The sequence below is a fragment of the Aquila chrysaetos genome, chromosome 13 (assembly GCF_900496995.4).
Source record: "Aquila chrysaetos chrysaetos chromosome 13, bAquChr1.4, whole genome shotgun sequence".
Taxonomy (NCBI): Eukaryota; Metazoa; Chordata; class Aves; order Accipitriformes; family Accipitridae; genus Aquila; species Aquila chrysaetos.
The window spans coordinates 25,544,405-25,556,579 of record NC_044016.1 but is presented as its reverse complement, the minus strand read 5'-3'; the positions used below and the strand labels follow the sequence as shown (position 1 = coordinate 25,556,579).

Sequence of the window (12,175 nt, the reverse complement as noted above, 5' to 3'; positions counted from 1 at the left end):
CTGCTTTGGGCCAGGTGGTCCACCTGCTGATTCCATTTCGCAGCTGGGGTTCCATCCCGAGCATGTCCCTTCACCCATCCCACCTTTAAAGGTCGGGACCTCCCTATTGCCAGGAGACATTGCCAGTCCTCTGTCCTCCACACTTTCACAGGACCTACTTCCCACTTACTAGATTCCCACTGACATATCCACTCTGTAGCACCCTTAAAGGTTGCGTAAGAGTCAGTATAGACGATGGTAGCGCCATTCTCTACGGCCAGTAATAAAGCCCATAGTTCTCCTACTTGTGCACTACCTTCACCCTCTTCCTCGACTTTCTTCCCAGTACCAATTTCCAATGCTACTGCTTTATATTGCCATTTTGATCCCACTCGACAGGCAGATGCATCAGTGACCCACACTCCCTGCACGTCTGAGCCTGCCATGAATTCGGGTGCCTCTTCCATCGGAGAAGGTTTATAAGGTTGACCCAGCAAGCTTGGATCAGGGTTTACAGGTTGCTGTAGTTTGAAAACCTTTAGTCGGACCCTCCTTTAGTGGGAGCAATTGGCTTATCCCTTCTAGGCATGCATACCATTTCCTAAGTGTGGCCTTTTGGGCTACTCCCTCCGGAGGAGGTGACCCATTGAGGACTGAATTTAAGAGAGGGAAAGGACCCTGTACTATAACATCCTGTGAAGTACGCAGCTTTTCAGCCTCTTTAACTGCTCTAGTGAGGGAAAGAATCCCTTTCTCCCAATCTGAATATCGTCGCTCAGTCTCTTTAAATGCAGCGGAAGAGAATAATAACAGCCTAGCTGGTCCCTGTGGCCCCTTTTGAAACATGCCACAGTATGAGGCATGTTCAGCGAATCCCTATTCCACCCTTAACAGATCTCGTGGGTGCAATGGACCTAGTCTCTGATAAGCCTTAAGCTCATCTTTCAGAGCGTTAAGGGCTTCCCTATGTTGCGAAGTCCAATCCCATTTCCTATTCTTTCGGAGGAAGTCATAAAGAGGGCGGCCAATCACTGAAAACCCCGGAATATGTTTTCTCCAGTAGCCCAAAGTACCTAACATCTGTTGTAATTCCGGTTTGGTCCCACGGGAACGTGCATACAAGGTTCTTCACCAGCGGAACATTCACCGTGTAGCAGAGTATTCCCCATGCGGATCGGGCGGCCTGAACCCCAAACCGCAGCTTCTAGTTTTGAGCCCTTCCAGTTCCTTTCGCAGTGCCGCGAAAGGGTCCCGTTTCTCTTCCCGAGGGGGCGGGGTTGCTGGCGCTTCCCTTTGGTCTCCAGCTTTCCCCTCCAGCAATCCCACCCCCGGACGCCGCCGGCGGACTGCCCGTGCAGCGCGGCTCGGGCTGCCCCCAGTGCCGGTGCCTTCCGCCAGAGAGCGTCCCTTCCGGGATCGTAGTTCCGACCCGACCGACCGCGAGTTCGAGACCGCTCGGGGAGGGGTTTACAACCGGCTGGGCGGACCTTCCTGCTACCCTCCGTTACGAACTCCGACAGTCCCTTTGCCCGGATAGTAACAGATTCTCCTCTCTCCTTGGGGTCCGCACCCCCAGCCCAGCAGGCTACTCGGGACCCAATCGACTGATCACCCGCTGATCCAGCACTCAGAAACACTCCCGGTCCCCAGTAATTTCTTGCTTCATCATCACTCAACAGTATCCGATCCTCCCCCGTTAGAGAAACTCTCCACAAATACTCAGTTTCCGTTTCACCCGGCTTGCGCGAAAACTTAGCTTGTAACTCGCCGAGTTCGGGTCCCGACCGAGGGGTTGTGCAAATAGTGTTTCGGGGGCTCCCACCGTGCGGACCTGTGTGCCTTTCCCTTGTAATAAGGGGTAGCACGTCCCTTTCCTCCAATTCCACCTTCAGACAATCTATTTCCCCTTGCCTTTTGGCAGAATCACTCTTTTGGTTTTGTGCTTGAATCAAGCAGGCGCCCAGGAGGGCGCACACACTGCCTTTGCCGTCTCGACTACTTCCGCGGCATAGTTCTACTCTCTCCACGACTGCTGCCGGGTCGGACCACTTCTCCTTCGCCCAGTCCAGACATGGGGGAGAAGGGCTACAGCCGTGCCTCCGTAATAATTCCTCTATTAACACCATCCTGCCGACTACGCCAATTTAAAATGTCACGGATGCACGACTAACCAAATCCAACAGGTGTTAAAACTCAGATTTATTCTTCAGCAAAAGTTAGTTAGAAGTCCAGTAACATTTTATAAAACCACAGGCTCAATGATGTAAAGAGAATTAATACTACACGGCCGACTTAAGCATCCCCAAGATTTAAAGTGATGGCTCAAAATGCGCGTATCGCTCACCTAAAAGCTGAGGGCTCTCTCCCTCGAGGAGTTACCTCGGGCGGTGCCCCGACCCGAGGGGGAGTCCCCGACTGCAGACCCGCTGCTCCTGCTCCGAGGAGGACTGCCAACATGTCCTCCGGCGGGACCCCGTTTATACCCCCTGCTGAATCTGACCTGTGGTCATTTAATTCTATTGCCTAGGAGGGTCACCTTGGAGTACCTGGCACATCTCGCCTGGCCAGTTCAAATTTCAACCTGCGGCCTCCAGGGTTTCCTTCCCCTTCTCCCTTCCTGGAGAAGCTTCATTTCTGGCTGGCGGGATGGGGGGGGGGGGGGGGGGGGATATGTACTGCCACAGGTGGGAGTGCCCCCACTAATAGTTTAAATAAGGAATCAAGATTCACAAACTTGAACATAACATACTGAGTTTCAGGACGACAGAAATGTAGACAAAATCTAGATAATGCTTCAAACCAGTAAACTGATAAATGCCAGTCATTTGCAGTACCCTTACCTGAAAGTTAATAATGGGAGATAAACAAACTGACCAGCCTACCACCGTGTATTAGCGAAAACTGCTTTTTGTTGGTTCTTTCAGTAAAACCTTACCTGGCCTGCGTACCTCTTGGATCCTGCCGAGGTGAGCATACCATTCTCGCCCTCTAGGAAGCCACTCATTGTGGCCAAAAGGCCAGATCAAAAGTACAGCTTTTCCTGTGCCCTGGAGATTCCTAGGGGCATATATGCTTGTGCTGTTGGTGCTCAGAGAAATCACACACCTACCTCCTCACCTTTCTCTCTCTGTGTATTGAAGTTGCAGTCGTAGCATCAAAATACAAGCAATCAGTCATTCACTAAGAATTCACGGTTTAGCCTGGATTTAAGCCAAGCTCAACAGCAACGCACACCACACCAATGACTGCTGTGGGATAAGCCTGCTCTTGGACCTTGCCAGGTCAGAGTCACAGCCAGACCTTGCCAGGTCAGGTCACTCACAGAATGAGTGACCCGAACAAACAGCCACATCAGTAACTGTAACTTGCATTCTTCCCTCTACCTCACAGATTGGTCATCCACACAGCACAGTGCATTGTAAAATGCATTTTATTTTAGGAACAGCTTTAATTCAAAAGGAACTGCAGTACATTTATCGGCAGGCATATCAAAGAGACTCATTATCTTGACTACTTTGGTGAAAAAAGCATTCCTGGAATGGAAACCTGGAAGTTTTGCATAGAAGACAAAAGTACAAACAGAATAGGAAACAAATGCTGTCTTATTACTTGAAATCCTATTATCTCTTCGTATTTTCAGACTGGCCTAGACTAATAGGTTACAAGCATTGCCTAACAACTCACAAGAAACTATGGACTGGTTTCTGCCTGTAGCTTGTTTTTTCCCCCACCAGAAATCAACACCTAAGCTATTTCTGATTAGTTACATGGGAACTGATGGAATTCCAGCAAATAAATGTATTGCGCTGACAACCCTGAGAGTAGTCTTCCATGAGAGGAAGTTCTGATGGGGGATTAAATTAGTTATCTGCGGCTTCATTTACACACTGGGCATATACAAATATTAAGGCAAATAAACTAAGTCAACATGAATCAGTTAATAATGCTTTAAGCACCAAGTGTCTATCGAAAGTAAAATAGATTTGCTTTCAGTTTCCCTCATGTTATAACCTGGAATGAATACTTTCATCAGCCCTGCCTTCTAAACATTTGAAGAAAAAAAAGTCTTATTTGTGATAACTCTCTGAGTTAACTCAGGGGAAGCGCATTTCGAACGCAAAACAACGTTTCTTTTCTTGACAAATTCCCTTCTAAAACAGCCCTTAATCTTACTAATATTCATTCTCCCTTCACTAACACCTCCTACTATGTGTTTCCTGGAAATAAATCTGCCATTACACTTATGTTTATTCTTTCTGAAAGGGGAGAAAGTCTGCTGTCCCAAGGCAGTCAACCTTCCAGCGGAATTTTCTCTGGGGTTACAACCCCAAAGGTACAGATGCACATTTTAGCTTCAGCTTTTAGCCGTCTGACATTAGATCAAAGCAGATGCATCAAAACACTCTTGAGAAATTCTAGCTTTTCTTTAGGGGGAGAAAAACACACACCTCTCAAGCAATTAACTTTCTTACAGAAAAACTTCAGAATTGCTCTATTTAGTGATGAACTGTACCGAGTAGCTCCTGGGCAATTCTCATCTTGCTCACAAGGGAATTGCTGCTCTGTGCCCCTATAGCCTTCTGCATGCATCCACTACAACGATGCATCACACCTCTTTCTTTCACGGGCCCCTCATGCCCTTCTCTGGCACCATGAACACATGTGCAAACACCTGCAATTCTCTGTTAAGACTCCTAGCCTGCTCCGCCCCTCACCTCCATGCCATTTTAATCTTTTAAAAGGCAGTCTCCTTCCCAATTCATCCTGTTAAGAAGTAACTGCCCATGAACTGGCTCTTCCTCACCCTTGTTGAAATGATCTTTTCCCCTCTATCCTTCACATACTTACAGCAAGCCCTACACAAAAAACACCCAAGTAAAATCTATTTTCTCCACTTCATTATAAACCCATCCTTGAGTTGCCATCTTGACGCTGTTAGTTACTTTTCCCTTTCTCAGGCTCTAAATAAAAATTCCCAGTACCTTATTTTGCCTTCCTTTCTTTCTATGTCCTTCAATTCTCTGAAATACCATTTCTTATTACACATTATGCTTATGCTCCTATTCTTTTTAAACTGCTCCCTGGGGAAACTGGTTAGCACCCCAAGAACTGTGCATTGAATCTAAGTAACTGAAAAAAAAGGAGGAAAACATTTTTACACATAATTGGATTAAAACTCCCTTAAAGTAAAAAATTACTAAATGATTACAAACCTTTAGGAAGTTATTAAATCTCATGCCAATTTTCTTGTTATTACTATTGCTTTCTTTTTTCCTCCAAAGCACTGCCAAATGAGGATAACTCAGCTGAGCTGGTTATAAAATAAAGAGGCTAAAAATTACTACAAATTATTACTAAAATTAGTTAATATCATGTTTTCATTTGTTCTAATTGATTGTCACACTAAAAAATACACTGCAAGTTTAAATGACAGAAACACGTTAAAACCCTATTAAGCAATCTTCACTAGTATTTCATCAGTCAATTCTATTTGATCAGGAATAGGAACATTTTATAAATACTCTTGTGCACTACACAAAACATATATTCAGATTTGACATCCATTTTCTATTCCAGTTTTGAAAGTTTGATTTTTTACTCAATTTTCTGAGCTATTCACTGCATTTCTGTACAACGTGAATTTAAAAAATACTACTAGAACTCCCCCCCCCACCTCTTTAAACAATATTTATATTGTAGTTCAAGTACAAAATATTCAGAGTAAATGATTACTAACCTGACTGAAAGGTCTCACTGAAACTGCCACTTTCACACTGTCAGCATTTGGCATTTTTTTTAAGCTTTCATTCAGACATGAATACTCTCAAGGAGAAAAATATCCAAGTGCATGCGACTGCTTCTCTAGAATGACCTGTTTTGAGTTCGAAAAATCATGGCCCCAGAAGAAACTCTTTTATAAGTTTAGTCTGTTACTAATACATTCAACCATGATGCACAACGTATCAGTTAAGCAATAAATTATTTCTTAGAGTAACTGTAGTAGTTTTTACTAACTGAAAAGTTTAATGTCAGGTTCAACCATTCTGTAATCTTAAAAGTTGCAACCATATATAAATTAACATACAGAAAAATAATCCATTGTCTAAAAGACTGCACATCAAAATAGTACTTCCATGTCTGCTTTTAAAAGAATAGGGTTTTTTAATTTATTTTTACAAATTGAAGCTTTATAGGGACATTTACTCCATAACCCAAGATTATTAATGTAATAATTTTTAAAAAAATATGGTTTATATGTAAGATTCCTGTACATTTTGGTACCTTTTTCAGACTATTATGTTAGCTTTACGATCAGGTTTTCAGTGCTGTGATATGCAGGGTTCAAATACTGCAAAATATGTTCACAGACAATAATTATTTCAATTATAGTAGCATTCCTATTAACCTTATGAAAATAGTTTTGGCTCAAATTTCAAACTATGTGGGTAATATCCCTTTAAATTTGATATGCTATTGTAAGCATCACACCCTCTATAGAGTTATTTTTTTGCTGACAAGAAACTGTAAAAAATAGTGAAGCATCTGAGGTGCGATCTAGTTTTATGAACTAAAGAGCAGCTTTCCCCAAAGTTTAAGACAAATACAAAAAATATTGCACACTTAAAATACAACTGTTTACATTCTGACTTCAACACAGTACAACTTAACTGTGAATGTAAAGAATTACCAGTTTGTATTGAGCCCAATTATTTGTGCCAGAAGGTCAAACATCATATATAAAATTTAAACTAGTATGTTTTAAATGTTTACTTGTTATAGGAATTCTAAGCAAAGCTTTTGGCCTCACTTTTGAGCACCTGCAACTCTTGCAAACCAACATTAAAATTTCTGAGCAATACAGGCCATTCAACCCACTATTCCCTCAAAAAGCTATCAGACAGTAAGCATATTGTGAAGTATACATTTTTATTTAACATTCCTAAAATAAGCTGTATTTACATATTATATAAATGTATGAAGTCTTAATATAAAATAGAAAACTGCATTGACTGAAGAAATCACACTCCATATGGAGTTACTTACTGAAGACCATTTGTTTATGAAATTTTACAATAATTTATATAAATTATCTCTTCCAAATTAGGTGATTTTTTTTTCTTTTTACTAACCCACACAATTTTGATGACTTTACAAACAGTGGTGTACAGTATAAACTTAAAAAACAGTTACAGCATCTTCCGGCGCCCAACTGGCTTTGGAAAATTAGACAGTCTTTTTTTGTTCTTTCGTAGCATCTTCTCTGCCGCATCTGCGGTTTCTTGCTGCTTGCTTTTTGTTCCATCCACTGGACTTCCAAAAGGCGAGATGAATTTTATTTCCACTGGTGGAGGTGACCAAGAACCTTCTTTTCTTGTGGTTCTGATAAGAAAGAGAAGTATCAAATTGATTTTTTTATTACCAACAGTATTTAGTAGAGGAAAAAAAACCCCATGGAATTACAAAATCCATGCCAAAGGATTATTTATGGGCTTCTTTGTAGACAGGATCAAGGCAGAAAAAGTACATAAATAAGCATCCGTTTGCTTTCATTCCTTACCAACTGTCCCAAGCATTCTCAGTCACTATTCATACAAGCTTTTAGAGGCCCCCACCCCAGCTTTTAAGAGGCAAATGCACTCAAACAGTTTTCCAGAAGGAACCAGAGAACATGTCCAGAGACAAGAAGTTCTCTCTACTCATTGTCTGACCTCTCCTGCCTTGTATGGGGAACAAAAGACCATAAGAGTGTGGCTTCATAAGGTGGAATAAGATAGTGTAAGAGCACACCATCATTGCAAAGATTAGTATCCACTTGCCCTTTTCCATTCCCTTTCTCTTCTGCTTCCATTAGAAAACTAAATCGTTAAGTGGGGAAAAAGGTGCCTATTAGACCAGCAAGCTCGACACACTCATCAAGTCAGAGCAGAACTGCACAGCCAAGAAAGAAAGAGGAAGTTAGGTGGCTAACAGCGGAATCACTACCACAATTAAGGAATGCAAGTAAGTGTTCAAAAAAAATTTCGTACTTGCTTGCTTTTGTCATTTTTGATTTTGCAGCTCTACCTCTCTTCAATTTTTGCTTTCCCACAGACTCTATGGATTTGGTATCCTCTTCCTCTTTAGTTGGAAGCTCCTGTGTTAAGGCAACAAAAACATTAATCATGCACAAGTTCTTACACTTCTAAGGAATACAAATGAATGTTTCTTTCATGAAGTAGTCATGCCAAAGTTATTTCCAATAGCATTACAGTTTCTCCCCGCAAAAACCTGCCATCTCAAATAACTATACCATCCTCAAAGTTCCATGCAGATATTAACAGATAACACAAAAAGTATGTTTAAAGAAAGCCACTGTGCCTTTTGTTAAAGACAAAGCAGTACTTATTAATCCTTGACTTACATAGATTCAAAATTGATTTCTGTAGCTAGTTTTCATGAAGAAAAAAAATAAACTGTTTAGCTGATTAATTTAAAGCTCTCTTTTTAGATATACTTTCCAGGAAAAAGGCAAGGCATCACAAAGTATGATTTGAAAAAGCAGTACAGAGCAAAAAACAAGAACGTGAGACGACTAGAGTTTTTACTTACTGGTTCTTTCACAATTTGGGAAATACTAGATTCATTTTTTCTCCTTGACCTCAACAGAGGGGGTGAAAAGACAAATTGAGAAGACAAGTCCGGGTCTATATCCTTAAGATGCACAGGATGGTCTGCTTTTCCAGCTAAAATGACAATGCATTCTTAACATGCATGTACATTAAACAAACAACAGTGACATTAAATTACAGCTAATAATCAAAAGCACAATAGATTCCTGAAATAAAAGGTCCAATTGGGTTTATAAAAAATGTGCAGGTATTCTTCCCCTAGTAACTGCCTCTTGAGATCCATTCTTTTCCAATAAATAGTGAAACAAAAATAAGCCAGTGTAGGGATTTTACCTGCACTTACATAATGAAAGATATTATGCTCAAGAGGCAGACAGTCCTTATACATCTCAAAAACCATTTTTTTTATCATGTACTCCAATACAAAGAACCCCATGAGCAGTAACTTCACTAACAAAGTATATGCCCATGAAAAACAATCACATAACTAAACAGCTGTATAGTTTATTGCAAGTTGCAGCTCATGTTAAGTTAAAACATTAACAGAATTTGAAAGCATGTCTCCTTTATTTCTCCACTGGGGGGAAGTGATGGCAACCACATATTAACATATATCCTCCAGTTTTCAAAACGGATAGACATTAAGCTCATGACAAAAAATAAAGCTTAAATTTCATTTCAGTGTACTCAGATCAGCCTCCTCTCTTGTCTCCACCACAACTAGCCAGGCAGTCATATAGAGTTAAGAAAAAAGATGAATTGCCTCTTTCCCAATTTTTTATTTTGTATGGTTATATTCTTACAATACTTAAAGCCATCCTCATCAGCTGTTTTCTGTGCTTTACAAAACAGCAATATGCCTTATTTTGCATATAAACATAGCGCACCTACCTTTAAATTTCTTTGTCAGCTTTGTGAGAGGAGGAGAGAAAAGGAAGGACTCATTTTCCTCAAGAGACAGTTTCTGATGCATAGAAGTTTTACGGGATCTGTTTCTTGTAATACGATCTGTTAAAGTTCTTGATGTTTCAGCATGTCCTGATGGGTTTCTCTCTTCAAGCATCAAAGGACTGCCACCAGGTCCTTGGGGGAAGGCCTCCTCCCCTGTGCTCTCCTCCAATACTAATCGTCTCTTTCTGCCCCGACGCCCTGTTCTTACTGTAGTCCTGGGTGTGCTTGATTCCTCGTTTGGCTGGGCAGCTCTTTGCTCAGGAGCATCCGTTTTTTCTAGTTCAGCATGTGGGACTCTTCTTATTCTTCTCTTAGGAGTATCAAGGATTTCCACTTTCCCACCTGCACGCATGTCTTCCTGAGCAGAGAGAGTTTCTGTGTCTGCCAGGAGATTTTGTGCCCGCTTCCTGGCCCTTCTTCTCGGAGTGACGGGAAGTTTGAATTCTGTTTGAGGAAGCGATGATTTAGACAGATCAAGGTCAGAATTTTCTGAAACTTCTGATGAACTCATCCTTCTTCTTCTGCCTCTTTTAGTTGGCACCGGGAAAAGGAGTTGGGCACTAGGCTGCACCTCTTGATCCTTGACAGTATTTTCCATAAATTGTAAATTAACGCTTCTCAGTTTTCTTGCACTTCTGCTGGGACTGACTGACGTTTTTATCTTATGACCGGTGTCAGTCTGGCCAGTTTCTTGACCTCCTGCTGAACTTTTCCCTCCTCTAGGCCTTTGGGAAGTAGCAGAAGCGATAATGCTACCTTCAGCAAGAGAAGTTTCCTCAGTAGCCTCTTCCAAGAGTTCAGCTGCAGCTTCCTTCGCTCTCCTTAATCCTCTTCTTGGAGTAGCGGCTATGGACTGTGTACGGAGGGACAATGTTCGTCCATCAGAAAGACTGCTTTCTACTTTTTCTGCAGTACTTGGTTTAGGCTTCCTGCCTCTCCTAGGAGTAACAGGCATCACAAGCATTTGCTCCTCTTGAGCATTTTCTTCTGTTTGAAGACTAGAAGTCTCAGGTGCTTCTTTTGTTCGCCTGGTACTTCTCCTAGGAGACAGTGCAAACAGACCTGGTTTGCCTGTCTTCAGTAGCTGCTGAGTGCCTGCCGATGGAGTACTTGGACTTCTGCTCAGTTGTCCCCTTGCACGTGTTCTAGGAGCGATGCCGTACTCTACTTGACGTACGCTGGTTTTGTCTTCCACTCCTTCTGGCACAGTTCTTAAGGGAGCTTTTGCCTTCTGGAATCCAGTTACCTTTTTACCTATGGTTTCATGAATAGATTGTTCTACAACTTCAGACGTAAATTCTTTGCTTCTTGTGTCTTTGATTACATCCAGTAAGTTCTCAGCAATAGCTACCTTAATGGGTTCAGGCACGTATGGGAGCGACTCTGCAATATTTTGAGATTCCTGATCACTAGTTACAGTGGACACCGAGTTGGTAACATGTTCTTGGTTTTCAGTATTTCCTAAACTGTTGACAGGTTTTTCCTCTGTTGTTCTGCCAGCTGCTTTAGAAGCATCTACTAATGTAGGGTCTCCCATCTCTGCTTCACCTTCTTCTCCTTCCAAGACTAAAGTAAAATTACTCTGAGATAGAAAAAGCTCTCCATCTCCCTCGGCTGCATCACATTCACCATCTCTATTATCAGGCAAATGACAGGCAAACTGTTGCTCTGTAGTATCACAGCTGTACTGAAGATTGCCTGAGGGATGCAGTTCACTATATGGTGATGTTTCAGGTGCTTCTTCTGAGGTTTGTGCCTTAACCGCACCATCTTCAATAACCTAAAGTTAAAAAATGTCTCTTAATGCATTATCAGTTACCAAACAGACTAACTTCAGGCTGAGCTAGATGAAGCTGAGGACAGTGAAATGCTGCTTTTCCTTTCAGATCACCACCAAATGTAAAGTTAGAAACATACAATGTACTCTCTACTACAGATAAAAGTTTATGCGTTTAAGGGACAGAGAACAGAGTATTCCGTGTACGCAATCACATGCTCCATTTCTGATACTTCTGTTCATGACTAACGATTTGCCACCACCCGTGAACAAAGTGAGCAGTTTTACAATACAAGCTGTATACCCAGCTGGCAGTAATCATCACATTGCAGTACTTTCCGGACTGACTACAAATGCACACAGAGTGACCGACTCTGCATCTAACGGGGTAAAGTACAACGCTGTCCCCCAAGCTTAAAGTTTCGGTCATCATAGTTGTCACCGCCACACTTAGTCAAACTGGCCAGGTATCACATCCCACAACTCAACACCGCTCTTTAAGGAGTCACTTGGATTGCAGGAGACAACACATAGATTCTAAATACCTCCATCTCAGCCTTTGTAGCTCCCTGTACTGAGCAATTATTCTCTCCTGCTAGAGCCTCATGAGACACTCAAGCTTTTATGTTGAGAACAAAAGTAGCCTCTGTTAGTATTTCAAGTGACTCGGATGGCCAAGATAATTTAATCAACGCGTGAAGACCTTTGCCCAACCCTCTAAGTTATAGTGCTAGCCAAAGAGGGCAGAAGGAGGAAGCCACTCAGCGGGAGTCTCCATAGAATCTGCTTATTTTCTTGCCTCCTGCCTTGTCAAAAGTTGCTAAAGCATCATCCTTCATGGTATTCTTAAACAGCTGTT

The 12,175-nt window shown here is 41.9% G+C and overlaps 1 protein-coding gene across 7 annotated transcripts in view; it reads right to left on the bottom strand.

The window, feature by feature from the left end:
• Nucleotides 1-3,704: 3,704 nt before the first annotated feature.
• Nucleotides 3,705-12,175, bottom strand: part of AHCTF1 (AT-hook containing transcription factor 1) — a 51,092-nt gene continuing 42,621 nt past the window's right edge. For all 7 annotated transcript variants that reach the window (XM_030034591.2, XM_030034590.2, XM_041128280.1 and 4 more), the window contains 4 exons: nucleotides 9,480-11,319; nucleotides 8,569-8,702; nucleotides 8,007-8,113; nucleotides 3,705-7,359 (listed from right to left, as the gene is read on the bottom strand). In XM_030034591.2, the coding sequence (XP_029890451.1) occupies nucleotides 7,167-7,359; nucleotides 8,007-8,113; nucleotides 8,569-8,702; nucleotides 9,480-11,319 (2,274 nt within the window). In that variant the 3' untranslated portion in view covers nucleotides 3,705-7,166. The remainder of the gene's footprint in view (nucleotides 7,360-8,006; nucleotides 8,114-8,568; nucleotides 8,703-9,479; nucleotides 11,320-12,175) is intronic.